The sequence below is a fragment of the Microplitis mediator genome, chromosome 11 (genome assembly GCF_029852145.1).
Source record: "Microplitis mediator isolate UGA2020A chromosome 11, iyMicMedi2.1, whole genome shotgun sequence".
Lineage (NCBI taxonomy): Eukaryota > Metazoa > Arthropoda > Insecta > Hymenoptera > Braconidae > Microplitis > Microplitis mediator.
Window position 1 is genome coordinate 16694215 of NC_079979.1, and position 13540 is coordinate 16707754.

At 31.5% G+C, this 13540-nt stretch overlaps 3 protein-coding genes across 3 annotated transcripts; 2 read left to right on the plus strand and 1 right to left on the minus strand.

Moving 5' to 3' along the window:
- The first annotated feature begins 133 nt into the window (after positions 1-133).
- LOC130678052 (uncharacterized) lies at positions 134-5243 on the plus strand. Its single transcript, XM_057485047.1, has 5 exons — positions 134-2113; positions 3298-3500; positions 3574-3918; positions 4194-4274; positions 4714-5243. Exons 1-5 carry the CDS (start codon positions 586-588, stop codon positions 4927-4929), a joined length of 2373 nt encoding a protein of 790 aa, XP_057341030.1. The 5' UTR covers positions 134-585; the 3' UTR covers positions 4930-5243.
- An 807-nt stretch (positions 5244-6050) lies between these two features.
- LOC130678058 (WD repeat-containing protein 91) lies at positions 6051-10393 on the plus strand. Its single transcript, XM_057485063.1, has 8 exons — positions 6051-6466; positions 6557-6821; positions 7760-7875; positions 8036-8223; positions 8299-8602; positions 8677-8798; positions 8883-9537; positions 10063-10393. The coding sequence occupies exons 1-8, from the start codon at positions 6347-6349 to the stop codon at positions 10210-10212; spliced, it is 1920 nt and encodes a 639-aa protein (XP_057341046.1). The 5' UTR covers positions 6051-6346; the 3' UTR covers positions 10213-10393.
- On the minus strand, positions 10367-12759 carry LOC130678062 (transcription initiation protein SPT3 homolog). The gene is made up of 4 exons (XM_057485070.1): positions 12568-12759; positions 11958-12482; positions 10620-10807; positions 10367-10554 (listed from the first exon to the last, which is right to left on the minus strand). Exons 1-4 carry the CDS (start codon positions 12623-12625, stop codon positions 10408-10410), a joined length of 918 nt encoding a protein of 305 aa, XP_057341053.1. The 5' UTR covers positions 12626-12759; the 3' UTR covers positions 10367-10407.
- Between the last annotated feature and the right edge of the window lie 781 nt (positions 12760-13540).

The window sequence follows — 13540 nt, forward strand, 5'->3', positions numbered from 1 at the left end:
AATTCAGGGAAAGTTTTTTTTAAATTTATAAATTTACATTTATATATTTTTAAAGATATATGTTTCCTTGTGATACGCGTTACATTATTTATTTTATTTTTTAAAATTTAATTTTCTTGTAATTTTTTTCGCGGCGCAAATGCAAAGATCCCACGCGTCCTATTTCGGGAATATGACAGCTTATGTAAGAAGATAAAGATGAAGGAAAAAATAAAGTTAAGGAAATATGAAGATCTGAAATAGACAAAATTCATTGTAATTTTAGCTGTTGACCTGTTCTAAATGTGATATTTAGTATTTAAAGCTGCGGTATGTGACAAATGAATGACATATTAAATAACGTATTCTAGAGTGATAATGATGCGTATTTATAAATTTCTTGAGGAATGTTAAAGATATTTTAATAAACTGTTAAATGTGGTTGGATGTCATCTCGGTGATTTTTAAAAACTAAATAAGTGCGGGTGCACTCGCGACTGGTGGTGGTCGTGTCGTTGATCGTGGCAGCGATGGTGGGAGCTCGAGCTTTATTTTCGTCTTCTTCAGTCTTGTCTTTTGTACATCGCAACGAGCATCGTTATCAACATGGAGGACAGTTATACAGTGCACAGACGTCGTAAAGCTGCTGCTAGAAAACGTGATAAAACTCCAGAACCCTCACGAGCAATGGCAGCAGCAGCAATAGTAGCAGCCAAAGAACTTAATGATGATAATGATGAAGAAGATAAACAAATATTGGAAGCGCGAGCGCGAATGGAACAAATGGTCGAGGATACTGAGAAAATGGAAGAATTATTTGTTGATAGAAGATTTAAGTCCTCACACTCGCCAAGTCCTTCGTCAATAAATAAAGAACAAATAGTGAATGTTGTTGAGACTAAGAAGCAAACACACACAGAAGTTTCAGACAAAAGTGAAAATCAAATAGAGCTTAAAGTTGATAATAATAACAAGAAAGACTTGACACAATCAGAGAGAGAACTTATTGATGAGAATCACCCAGCAGAGAGTACTGTTGCTGCTGCTACTGCTACTAATACTTTGATGAACGAAAATAGAACAGAGTCGGGTAGGCGGATCAAATCGTCATCATCGTCGTCGTCACATGGAGATAAAGCACCGTCTCGACGAAGAAACAAACGTTCAAAAGAACGACGGAGATCAAGTGACTCGAGTCTTGCTGAGGATGACAGGTCTAGTAAAAGTGATTTTGAAGAGAGAAAACGTAAATCTCGACGAGCGAGGAAAGATAAAGATAGAGATAATGATAATAAAGATAAACATAATAAAGAGGCGGAATGTGCTGATGAAATACCGGTTGTCTATTCGGGTACACTGACACTTGTTGGCAAACAAATTATACCGTTGAGTAGCGATAGTCTTATTGAAGACTTTAAGAAAGCAGAGAGAGATTATTATGAGAGAAGAGAATTGGGAATTCTCGATGTTGAGATTGATGACTATGTAAATCCGAAAATTGAAGCTGCGTTGAGGAAACGTAAGAAAAAAAAAGTACGCGAGAAAGATGAACAAGTTGAAGAAACGGGTATTAAAAAAAGTATTTCAGGATTATGGTCATGGTTTTGCTTTAGAAAAAGAGATGATAAACCAGCTGAGATTGTTGCTGAACCTGAAAAAGATAAACAAATACTTATTGAATCTGAAAAAGTGCTTCCGAAATCCCGATCAAAGCTACTAGAATTTATACGACTTTTCTCAGATATAAAAGCCGAGTTTCGTGCTTTCGTTTATCAAAATCCTCGGGAAGTTTATTACATCCGCAAGAGCAGGAATAAATGTATTGTCCAGTTGATATTGATGATTATCTACTGTGGTCTCGGAGCTTTTATCTTCCGTTTTACTGAAGGAGCTTTCGAGACATTCTACAAGTGTGGAGTAAAACGGGTTAAGCGCGATTTTCTTGACAGTCTCTGGAGTTACAGTCACAATATGCGGGAAGACGATTGGAAAAGTATGGCGAGAAAGAAGCTAATGGAATTTGAAGAACAGCTACATGTCGCACATGAAGCTGGGGTGCATTCATACAGCGGGCAAAAAAGTTGGAGCTTTCTCAATGCCGTTGTTTATTGTCTCACTGTTATCACCACTATTGGTGAGACGTGTCCTATACTAGATTAATCGGCCTTACATGCATCTAGCAGCGCCAAAAATCCGCTAAAACAAATTTTTTTACTAGGGATAACACTAAAAAGTAATAAAAATAAATAGCACACATTATTTATTGGTATTAAAACTTTACAAAAAATTATATTTCACTTTATCTGTAACTTTATCAAAAAGCACATCTCCAGTAAATGCTGAACGATTTGTAAAATTAGAAAAAATTCTTGTAAAATAGAGTTGTAGTTATCGTACGTCAAGCCGGGTTCTAATATTTTGATTTAAAAATCTTAGAAAAATAATTAGTGTAGTTTATGACGTAAAACTTCTTAGTGTTGTAGATCACGTGGATTTTTTTAAAAATAAAGTAAAATCAAATTTTTTTAAAGTTTTAATAGCAGTGAAAAATGTGTACTGTTTATTTCTATTAATTTCTATTGTTATCCCTACTAAAAATTTTTATTTTAGTGCATTTTTGGCGCTAGACGTTTAAATATGTGAGGCCTTAGCATTAATAGTTGGCTTATTCATTAATAAATTAAGACTTATCCTAAATATCCACATGGAAAAAAATATATAGTAAATGCAACATGATGCAGTCTTGGTAAATAAACATGAGAAAATCATGTGGCAGCAACATGATTTGTCATGTTTTAGCTACATGATAATCATGTTGCGGTATCATGAGAAAATCATGTGGCAGCAACATGAATTTCATGTAGCCTTAATAGCATAAAATTAAGCCGCAAAAACTAAATATTTATGCTTCAGAAAAATTATTTGTTATCAAGCAAAAAATCGATTTTTTGAAAATCCTGACTACCCCTAACCCCTTAAGCAAAAATATCATTCACAAATGATTTAATTTGATAATTTACTCTAATTTTCATCTGCAATATTATAAATCCGAAAAAATCTAGTTGCTTGATAATAAATAATTTTTCTGAAGCATAAATATTTAGTTGTTGCAGCTTAATTTTATGCTATTAAGGCTACATGAAAATCACGTTGCTGCCACATGATTTTTCTCATGCTACCGCAACATGACAAATCATGTGGATGCAACATGATTTCATCATGTTTATTTACCAAGACTGCATCATGTTGCATTTACTATTTATTTTTTTCCGTGCATATAATCAATAATAAGAATAATAATTATTTCTAAAAATTCAGGATATGGTCATATATCACCTAGTACGACAACAGGCCGAGCTATCACTATAATTTACGCGATTTTTGGTATCCCGATGTTCCTTATCATACTCGCCGACTTTGGTAAATTATTTACAAGAGGCATTAAATTCCTCTGGGCTTTTGTAAGGAGAGTTTATTACACAGGAAGTTGTAGAAGAGTACGAAAAACTGCTCCCGTTCAAGTAATAACCATAATTTGACAATTAATAATTAAATTAACTTATTGTTACTTTATAAATTTATTTAAATTGTCAGGAAGTTATGAAAGGCGTCCAACTGGTTTACGATCTCGCGACATTCAGACGTCCGTCCCAAATGACTCCCGACGAACTTGCCGAGATGCGTAAACAACAAACAGTTCTTAACGTTGACGCAAATGTTCCAATCCAACCTGGTACTCCAGCTACACCTGAGCTGTCAAACTTTGCCATTAACGACGAATTTAATTTGCCTATTTCCGTTGCCATCACTATATTGATAGCTTACATATTTGTTGGAGCGACTGCGTACAATATATGGGAACAATGGGGCTTTTTTGAAAGCTTCTACTTTGTTTTTATATCAATGAGCACAATTGGCTTCGGTGACTACGTACCGAAGGTAAAGTAAATAAATTTATGTTTTAATATTTTATAATTAGTGTTATTTTAATGTTACATCGTTGGTGTACTTGAATGCTCGTACGATGTTTAGTTTTTTGCATAATTAAAATTTTAATTTGCTCATTTTGCATTTTTTTTTCACGCTGGAAACAGATGGTAAGATAAAAATTGCTGACGCAGGATTGTATTTTTAATTTTAAAAATTATATTAATTAAATAGTATTATTAATTTGTTAATTAGTTTATTGTTAATGAATATGTTTATGTTTACAGCATCCTATTTACATGATGTGTTCAATAGTCTACTTAGTGTTTGGTCTAGCTTTAACATCGATGTGTATAAATGTTGTTCAGGTAATAAATTATTACCCTTTAAAAAAAAATTGCGGAGTGAATTTGAAGCGGCTTTATTTAAATATCAAAACTCCGATTCGAAGTGAATGCGAATTTAAATAAAATCCAGATCATTCCGAAATCACTCCGGTGAAAAATAAATTTTCTATTTACTTCATATGCGGAACGAATTTTTAAAAAATTCCGTAACTCTGATTTGGAGTGAATGCGGATTTCAATAAAATCCAAATCACTCCGGAATCACTCCAGTGAAAAATAAATTTTCTATTTACTTCACATGCGGAGCGAATTTTATTAAAATTCCGTGACTCCGATTCGGAGTGAATGCGAATTTAAATAAAATCCAGATCACTTGAAATTTACTCCAAATTTTTTACCATATATTGTTAGTGTATAATTAAAATAATGAAAAAAATGATATGTAAATAAATAATTGCAGGTAATATTGTCAGACTCATTTAAACAAGCAACTCAAAAGATAGGCGCCACCATTGGTTTTGAAGTCGTCGAGGACGACGGATCGATAGAACCGGCTGTACCGCAGCCAGTCGAAGTGGCACAAGTTCACGCGACTATTAAAGAAGAGGACAATGAGATTAAAGATACTGATGAGATAAAAGCTCCGAAAGCTCATGAAGAAGACATTGACTTGTAATTTATTTATTGTTTTTTTATTTCTCATTCAAACTTACTGCATTGATACATTTACTATTGTTATCTAATTATTATTATCATTATTATTATTTTTTAAAAATTTAATTTAACTATTAAGCCAAAGAGACTCAACCAAAAAATCTAATCACGCATTTTTCGCAACACGCTGTGAAAATAAATTGTTCAATGCGAAATGCCTGTGCTTATTCAGGAATATTGTGCCTTTATAAATAAAATAATAAACTTAGATGTACAATAATTAAATTTTTTTAAATTAAATCCGTTCAAATAAATATATTTTAATTTTAAATTTCATTTATATCGTTGTCGTTATTTTTTAAAACTCAATCGCATTTAATCTAGCAAATAATTCAAGGAAGCTCTTGACTTTTCTTTATTCCACTCGTGTTATGTAAAATGGTCCATTAATTTCAATTAAAAAAAAAACAATACTTATATTTAATGAGTATGAATGTAGCAGACAAGCGACAATTTACAAATTTTTGAATAAATGAATAAAATCCAAGTACTTGGAATAAAAATTGTAAATGCATATTTAAATATTTGAAAAATAATACGCGCATTTTTTTAAATTTCATTATTTCAATTAATTAATTTGTCAAAAAATTTTTTTCTGCATTAATAAAATAATTTTTTTTAATTTTTATTAATAAAATAAAATATAAATAATTTTTACTCTATCAATAATTGGATAATTTCCTTGGATAAAAAAACTAGATCTCGAGTATTGACGAATCCATAAAATTTTCACGCTATTGTATCAATTGGTCTCGGAATTATGCAACGTTGAAAATATTATTCTGTACAGTATTGCAGTAACTGAAGTAATAAATAATCGTAAGTACTTCGCTCCAGAAAAAAATCTATTCAAATATTTACAATGATCTAGCAAACAAAAAAAAATATAACAGATGAGAATGAGAATGAGGATGAGGACGAGGATGAAGATGAGGATGAGGATGAGGATGAAGATGAAGATGAGGGGATGTATTGACACAATAGTTGATAATAATAATAATTCGTATATGTATGTATACATGTAGCTACCGATATGACGTCACAATGTCCGCAGTAGCGTTTGATGCGACCGTGCCGTGACTTAATGTCAGTACGCGCAAGCACTACTTACACGTATATATATAAACTGCCATCGCAAATATACATTTGGGTTTAAAGCAGCTACAGCACCAGTACCAGTACAATCATAAAGCCAAGTAAACGTAATTACAAGTAAACAGTAATCAAGATCAGAGATCGGCGTCTGGAGCCTGAAGCAAGTGATCTGTGGTCAGTAAGAGTGCTCAGTGATTGCTGATGAGTTGATGATGGGAAATATATGACATTGGATCCTGTAAATAAATAATAATTATTATCTGTTAAATATATTTGGGTTCATTATGTCGCACGTACAGTATGTTGATGAATTAGTAAAAGAGTATTTATTATTCCGCGGATTCAGTCAAACATTGAGGGCATTTGACAATGAATTGAAATCTGAAAAAGAAAAAGGCTTTCGGGTAATAATTTTTAAAAATCCATTATTCATAAATTGGCGGTTTTATTTTAAAAATTTTGTTTATTAATGAATTTAAATATTTTTTTTTTAGGTTGACAAAATTGTCGATCAGATGATGCAGTACATTTACACATTTGATTTGACGTCTTTGAGAGAACTGTGGGGTCACTTGGACACACGAATGTTTTGCCGATTAGAAAATCATTTTGTTCCTAGTGTTAGGAAACTTGAAAATTCTGTACTTAAAATGTATCTCGTTAATGCGACGGTTAATAATAAGCAGGACCGTGTTCATGAATTTTTTTCTAAAATGACACCGGAGTTACAGGGACACTCGGAGTGGAAAGAGTGGTTTGGTATGAATTTTTAAATAAATTAATACTCATTTTTTCAAATTACAAGCATTCTTACAGTGCCCCCTCCCCCAATTTTTCAAAATACGCAATTACTCAACTGTCAATCGTATTAAAATGTTATTAATGAATTAAAAAAAATTATGACAATAAAGTTAGCAGGCATTTAAAATTTTTTTGATTCTTTTTTAAGAAAAAAATAAATATTAAAAAAAATATTTTGAAAAATTGCACGTATAGTTTATGAAATTTTCGACATGTGCATTTTTTTAGAAAAATTTTTTTTTTATTATTTATCTGTTAAAAAAAATTTTTTTCAATTTCAAATATCTGCTAACTTTACTGTCATAAAAAAATTATAGCATTCATTGAAAAAAGGACAATTTTGTCGAGACAGAATTTTAAAAAAATTATTTACAAATTTCGCTTTTGGTTTTAAAATCAAATTTTTTTATATAAATAAGACATATAGATATTAGTCCGAAGAGTTACAGGAAATTTGTCTTCTTTTTCCTTCCCAGAAAAGTCAATTCAATTAAAAAATCATTTAGACGTCAAATCTTTTAAGCAGATATTTTTTTAGTGACAAATTTCTGCTTATTTTGTCAAAATTTCGATGTCTTTAGGTCAAAAAACTGCTACTTGGGTATCAATTAGGAGTTAAACAAAATTTTGAATAAATTTTATCCTAAAAAATTTGAAAATTGTAATTATACTGAAATTTATTTTCCAATTCCATTCAACTCCCAATTTAAATCAACTGCAAGTAATTTTTTTAAAAATCTATATCTCAGCAAAATTCCAACCACGCTGTCTTTATTTTAATTAACTGATAAAATTTTGATACCCATGACAGTTGAGTCATTGAAAATTTTTGAAAACTTGGGGCCACTGTAAGAATATAAATAATTTATAGTTATTATATTTTTTTTTAAATTTAGCGTTTCCATTTACTAAAAATCCTGAGGACAATCCAATCTATTCAGTGTACTTTAGTAAACAGTGGCAGGACACGATGCTAGTCTCACTACACAATTTTTTGGCAACGATATTTCAAGTGAGTTTTATTTACAAATACAATAAGTACATTAAAAATATAATTAGTAATAATAAGTAAATAAAAATGAATCGATTGATTCAATCTACATAAAATAAAAACGTATATGATAGTTAATGTGGAGCTGGTGAAAGGAAGAAGATTCTGGAAATTTTTACAGTGTATGCCACAACCTACACTTCTTACCATTGATGAGGACACGAATAAATTGAAGCGTCTGCAAGAAGAAAATGAAACTCTCAAGCAGTGTCTCGGTGAATCTGCTAAAATAGAGAATATCGCTGATGTTAATCCAGGGTCCACGCCGCAGCATCCGCCAATCATGGACGACTTTTATATTATTGCACAGTATGTCCATGTCTTTGCATTAAAAAAAGAAAAAAAAAACGGACAATTAATAATAATAATAATGATGACTTACAGAGAATCGCCGCTGCTGGAGAATCCAAAAACTCTACGGAGTTTGATAAAAAATATCGGCGGAGGTTCGAGTCCAATTTTGAATCGTAAATCTCTGTCGAGTAACAAAAAAAGTGAACTGGACACGACAGTTACCAAGAGAACTTGTTCCAAAGGGCGCGTTAATTCTTTAAGTAAAGGAGATTCTGCAAAAAGGAGCATGAGTTGCGACTCAAGATTAACAAGAAAACGTGACTTTTCTATTGAGACGACCGTCGAACGCAAACAAAAAGACAAAATTGATTCTAATTACATTCTGCTAAGTCAAGTGAGAATTATTTTATATAAATAGTAAATTTATTTGTTGATAATTATTTATTTTAATTGAAAATATATTTATAGGAAGAATATACGGAGCACAAGACTTCAATAATTCAATGCAGAAGCAACACGAGCGGTTCGTACGTGGCCACTGGAGATGCTGATGGTGTAATTAAAGTCTGGACACCTATTCCCTCACCAAAGTAATTATTTACCAACTCTACTTTTCAAAATAATTTATTATTCTGTAAATTTTATTATTATTATTATTGTTGGTAATTTTTTAGAACTGTCGCAACGTTCACGTCAACGACAATCAACTCCAACAAAGCAGTAACTTCTTTAGACTGGATATCGAAAAACGAAAGATATTTTTTGCATGGTGATAACAACGGCTCAATACAACTCCATGACACGAGAGACTGCAAAACCCTTTGGGAAATTCAACACGAGGGTTCACGTGTCGTCTCACTGACCTGCAGTCCTCTGGACTCGACATTTATCTGCTCGGTTTCGGACGCAAGTGAAAGCAAACTTCTGCTTTATGACGTCAAGACCCGTAAACTCGAACGAACATTACCAATGGACGTAAATCTGACAGCTCTTTGTTCAGTATTCAATCACAATGGTCAGCTGCTGATAACTGGTCTCTCAAATGGAAATCTTTTGATCCACGATCTACGTAGAAATGAAATTATTGACAATCTCACGTGTCACTTGAGTCCAGTAATTGACGTCGAGCTAATTAATGACTACACCAATATCTGCGTTCTCAGCGAAGACGGCAAGTTGTGCCAGAGAAGTCTCAATCAGACGGGGAAAATAATGTGGGAGACTAAAATTAAAATTGAAAAAAATTCCGTTCATGGAAAAATGTTTACGTTTGACCAGAGCGGCAATCATATGCTGCTTTGCACGCAGACTGGTGGTAATATCTACAAGGTAAATTTAATTAAATTTATTTTTAATAATGAATAATAATAATGACCCTGATAGCCAAGTTGCCACGCAACTTATTGATAATCTACTGCTGTAACCTGTCGTCAAGTTGGCCGCAAAAGTTGGCCTTCCCATAAATTGATCGCAACTTTCCTAGAAACTTGACGACGACTTTCAGCTTTTATAACTTTTGCCTACAAATTGACTTCAAATTTTCCAGCAACTTGGCGATAATCTACTGCCGCAACCTGTCATCAACTTTCTGAGAAACTTGACAACTTTCAGCTTCTGTAACTGTTGCCTACAAGTTTCTCAGAAAGTTGACGACAGGTTGCGGCAGTAAATTATCGCCAAGCTGCTGAGAAACTTGTAGGCAACAGTTACAAAAATTGAAAGTTGCCGATAACTCATCGTCAAGTTGATCGTAATTCATGTACACCAACTTTCTGATCAGCAACTCTGGCTATCAGGGAATATAATTAATTAATTAATCAATCAAATTACTAATTAATGGTGAATATATTTCAGATGCCACCAGGAGCTCAAGCAAAAATACTTGAACTAGGAGGCCACAAAGGAACTCTGTGTTGCGACTGGTCAACTGCCAATCAATCAGGAACATGTATCACTGGAGGAGCTGAGGGCAACTGCCGCGTTTCCACTCTTTTGTCACCATGATACAAAAATAAAATTAGCATGTGTATAAATTCTTGATATTTATAATTAAATATAAACTATAATTATTTTACTTTATTTTTTGACTGATTTTAGTGCAAATAATTGTAGATAATGTAATGTAAAACCTTTGTAATACATGTACAACACTTATTACTATTTTAATAATAATTTATTTAAATTACATGATACTTTTATTTATCCAGTTTGGAATGACAGAAACTTACGATCCTGCCGGTTTAATGAACGACGTTGAAATGGACCCACCTGGTCTAGTTGTGGAGACCAGAATCGTCGGAGAGCTTCGTTTATTTCTGCTGGTGTTATTGGATTTATTGCTGGACTCTAAATATAAATCTGGTATCAGTATACTATAATTTAAATAATTTTCTGTAATTAATATTACGTACTCTGCCATGTTGATATGGTTTATAAGTAACAGGGTTACAGTAATTGAGTTTTAATCTGTCTAAAGCATCTCCCATAATTTTATTTTGATCCTGCCGAACCAAAAGAGCTAGATCTACTATTTGTGCGACTGTTTCATAGGCCAGGTAGCTCAGTATCGTATAAACTGGCTTAGATATTTTTATATTATCTGAAATAAATAAATTTATCAGTAAGTACCGATCAGTGATGGGCATACTTAAGTACATTTGTATTTTAAGTACTAATTAAGTAATAAATACTTTGATATATAATAATTTTTTTTTTGTAGGGTAAAAATATGTAAGTAATTAGTATTTCGAACAAGTACTAAATACGACATACCGAAGTACTTAGTATTTTATTTATTATCTAATTACAAATACTTTTATACTTGATACTTTTAATTTTTCCTAGTACTAAATACAATAGTATTTAGTATTTGATTATTCAACTAAATAAGAATACTTTTGTACTCATAGAACGGTTCAAGTACTAAGTACATTTGTACTGAGATTATAAGTTGCATTTAAGTACTAGATCATTGGTATTTCTAACAAAAAATAATTAAAAACTCCGAGAGTATTTTTTAGATTGACTATAGAAGTTAAGCCAATAATATATCGAAACGATTCAACTTTTTAACTCTAAAAGAACTTTTTATTTAAAATTTTATCTCAATAGAAAAAAGTTTTTTTTTTTTTTTTAAGAACCCGTAAAGAAATGATGTTATAAAATTTCATATAATCATTTTTGCACGGGTATATAAAAATGATTGATTAGATTACTGCTTGAAGCTGAAACATAAACTGTACGCGTGCACTTATTTGAACTAAACAGTATAAATTTGACAATAATATATTAATATCATCTAATGAATAAATTTGACTATTAAAATCTTAGGAGTGCAATAGTATATTTAAAAATTATAATTTCAAGTCTCAATCGTCGTATGTCAAGTTCTGGTAGTGATAGAATAAGTAAAAATTTTTTTTTTAATAAATACTGTGGCAATTATAAGTTATGATTACAATTATACTTAGTACTTATATCAAATTTAAGTAAAAAGTACAATAGTCTTTAGTACTTACTACAACTTTCAAGTACCAAGTACAATGTATTTAGTATAGATAAATCATAAAAATACTAAGTTACAAACTATTTAGTACTTTTTCTGTTTCTGAGGATAAGTATTTTTTAGACACGTACCAATAATTAATTTGGGTTTCAAGTCTAATTTTACTTAAATACTCAGTATTTATTAAATCCTATTTTGCCCATCCCTGGTACCGATAATTTAAATAGTAATTAATTGATATTACCGTCACCAGCCAGCCAATTCATAAATTTAGGAGAAAATTTATTGGCAAATGATGCAGATCTTGCTTTGCTGTACTCGAAATACTGTTGTGTGTTTAATTTCCTGCTGGCCAACTCGGCTCGCAATTCGCGGTTGCGTTTCACCAGGTCCACGGTCTCATCCGAGTCAATCAAATCACCGAGATTGTCAATGGATTCAATGAACCTGTGGTGAGAACTTTTTTTTTTAGTGTCCTCGGTACTCAGGCATCCGTCGACTGACTCAGCCTCCAGGACTTTGTTGATAGATGATTTAAATTCTTTGAGGTCGAGGTATTTAACCAGTCGCTGCAGCTGAATTTTATCGCGACGCAGAAGAAATAATACATCTTTGTCTTCAATCGTTGATGAATCTCGCATCTCAGCTACTTTGCATGCTTCGTATATGATATTTTTCATCTCACGATAAACGACGCTGTTTATTATTTTCGCTGACTCCAGTAAAGGTTCTGCGCAGTCACCAAAACCATACATCATTCTGCGTATTTCTACAATATAAATTATTAAATAAATCAAGAGAATGCAGTAAATTACTATAGGAATTTTTAAATTCAATAATTTATTTTTTCGTACCTGTTATAAAATTAGTCGGGTCAGTTTTAAATTCATTTGCATTCAATGATTCAGTCATAATTATTTTTTTTCAGTGACTTTAAATATTTAATTTTATTTTTTTACTCTTTTATATTTTTTATTAAAGTATGAACTTAATTTATTGGAATGTTGTTGTAAACAAACGTCACACCTGTTAACCTAAACATAAACACATTTAAAAACTGACATTTGCTTGCCATTAAAATCTTGACATGGCGCTGAGTGTTTATTTCAAATACAAATAAACGACTTGTCTTTTTGAATTAGTGTGAGTGTGACAGACATGCGAGAATTTATAAATTTCAAATAAATAAATAAGTTAATTAAAATAATGAAATTTAAAAATAATGCGCGGGCTGATTTTTCAAATATTTAAATACGAATTTTTAAATTTTTATTCCACGTACCTTTTTATTTATTTAAAAATTTAAAAATTGCTCTTGGTCAATAAAAAAAAGTTGAAATACTTGATATGGGTCTAGATTCGAAAAATAACTTTTTATTATAATGTTTTCTACTAAAGGACATCATAATAAGCAAAAAACATAAATATTGTGATGGGTTATTTCCAATAGGAGCAAAGTTACAGGTTACTATCGATAGAAATAGAACAGTGCCGTTTTCATTTATTCTAATTCATCCTGATATGGGTCTGAATTCGAAAACAAAATTTTTCTATGAACTTTTTATGGTTCCCTCTACTAAAGGACATCGTAATAAAGAAAAAACGTTTTTAGTGTGATGGGTTATTTCCAGTAGAAGCAAAGTTACGGACCCCTCTACACAGAAAGACATAGACAGAGTCATCATCACTCATCTCTACTTATCCTCAGATAGGTCTGAACTCGAAAACAAAATTTTTCTATGGACTTTTTATGGTTTCATCTTCTAGACGACATAAAAACAAAAGTTTAACAGTAAATTTATTGATGAGTGTGAGTGTAGCTTACAA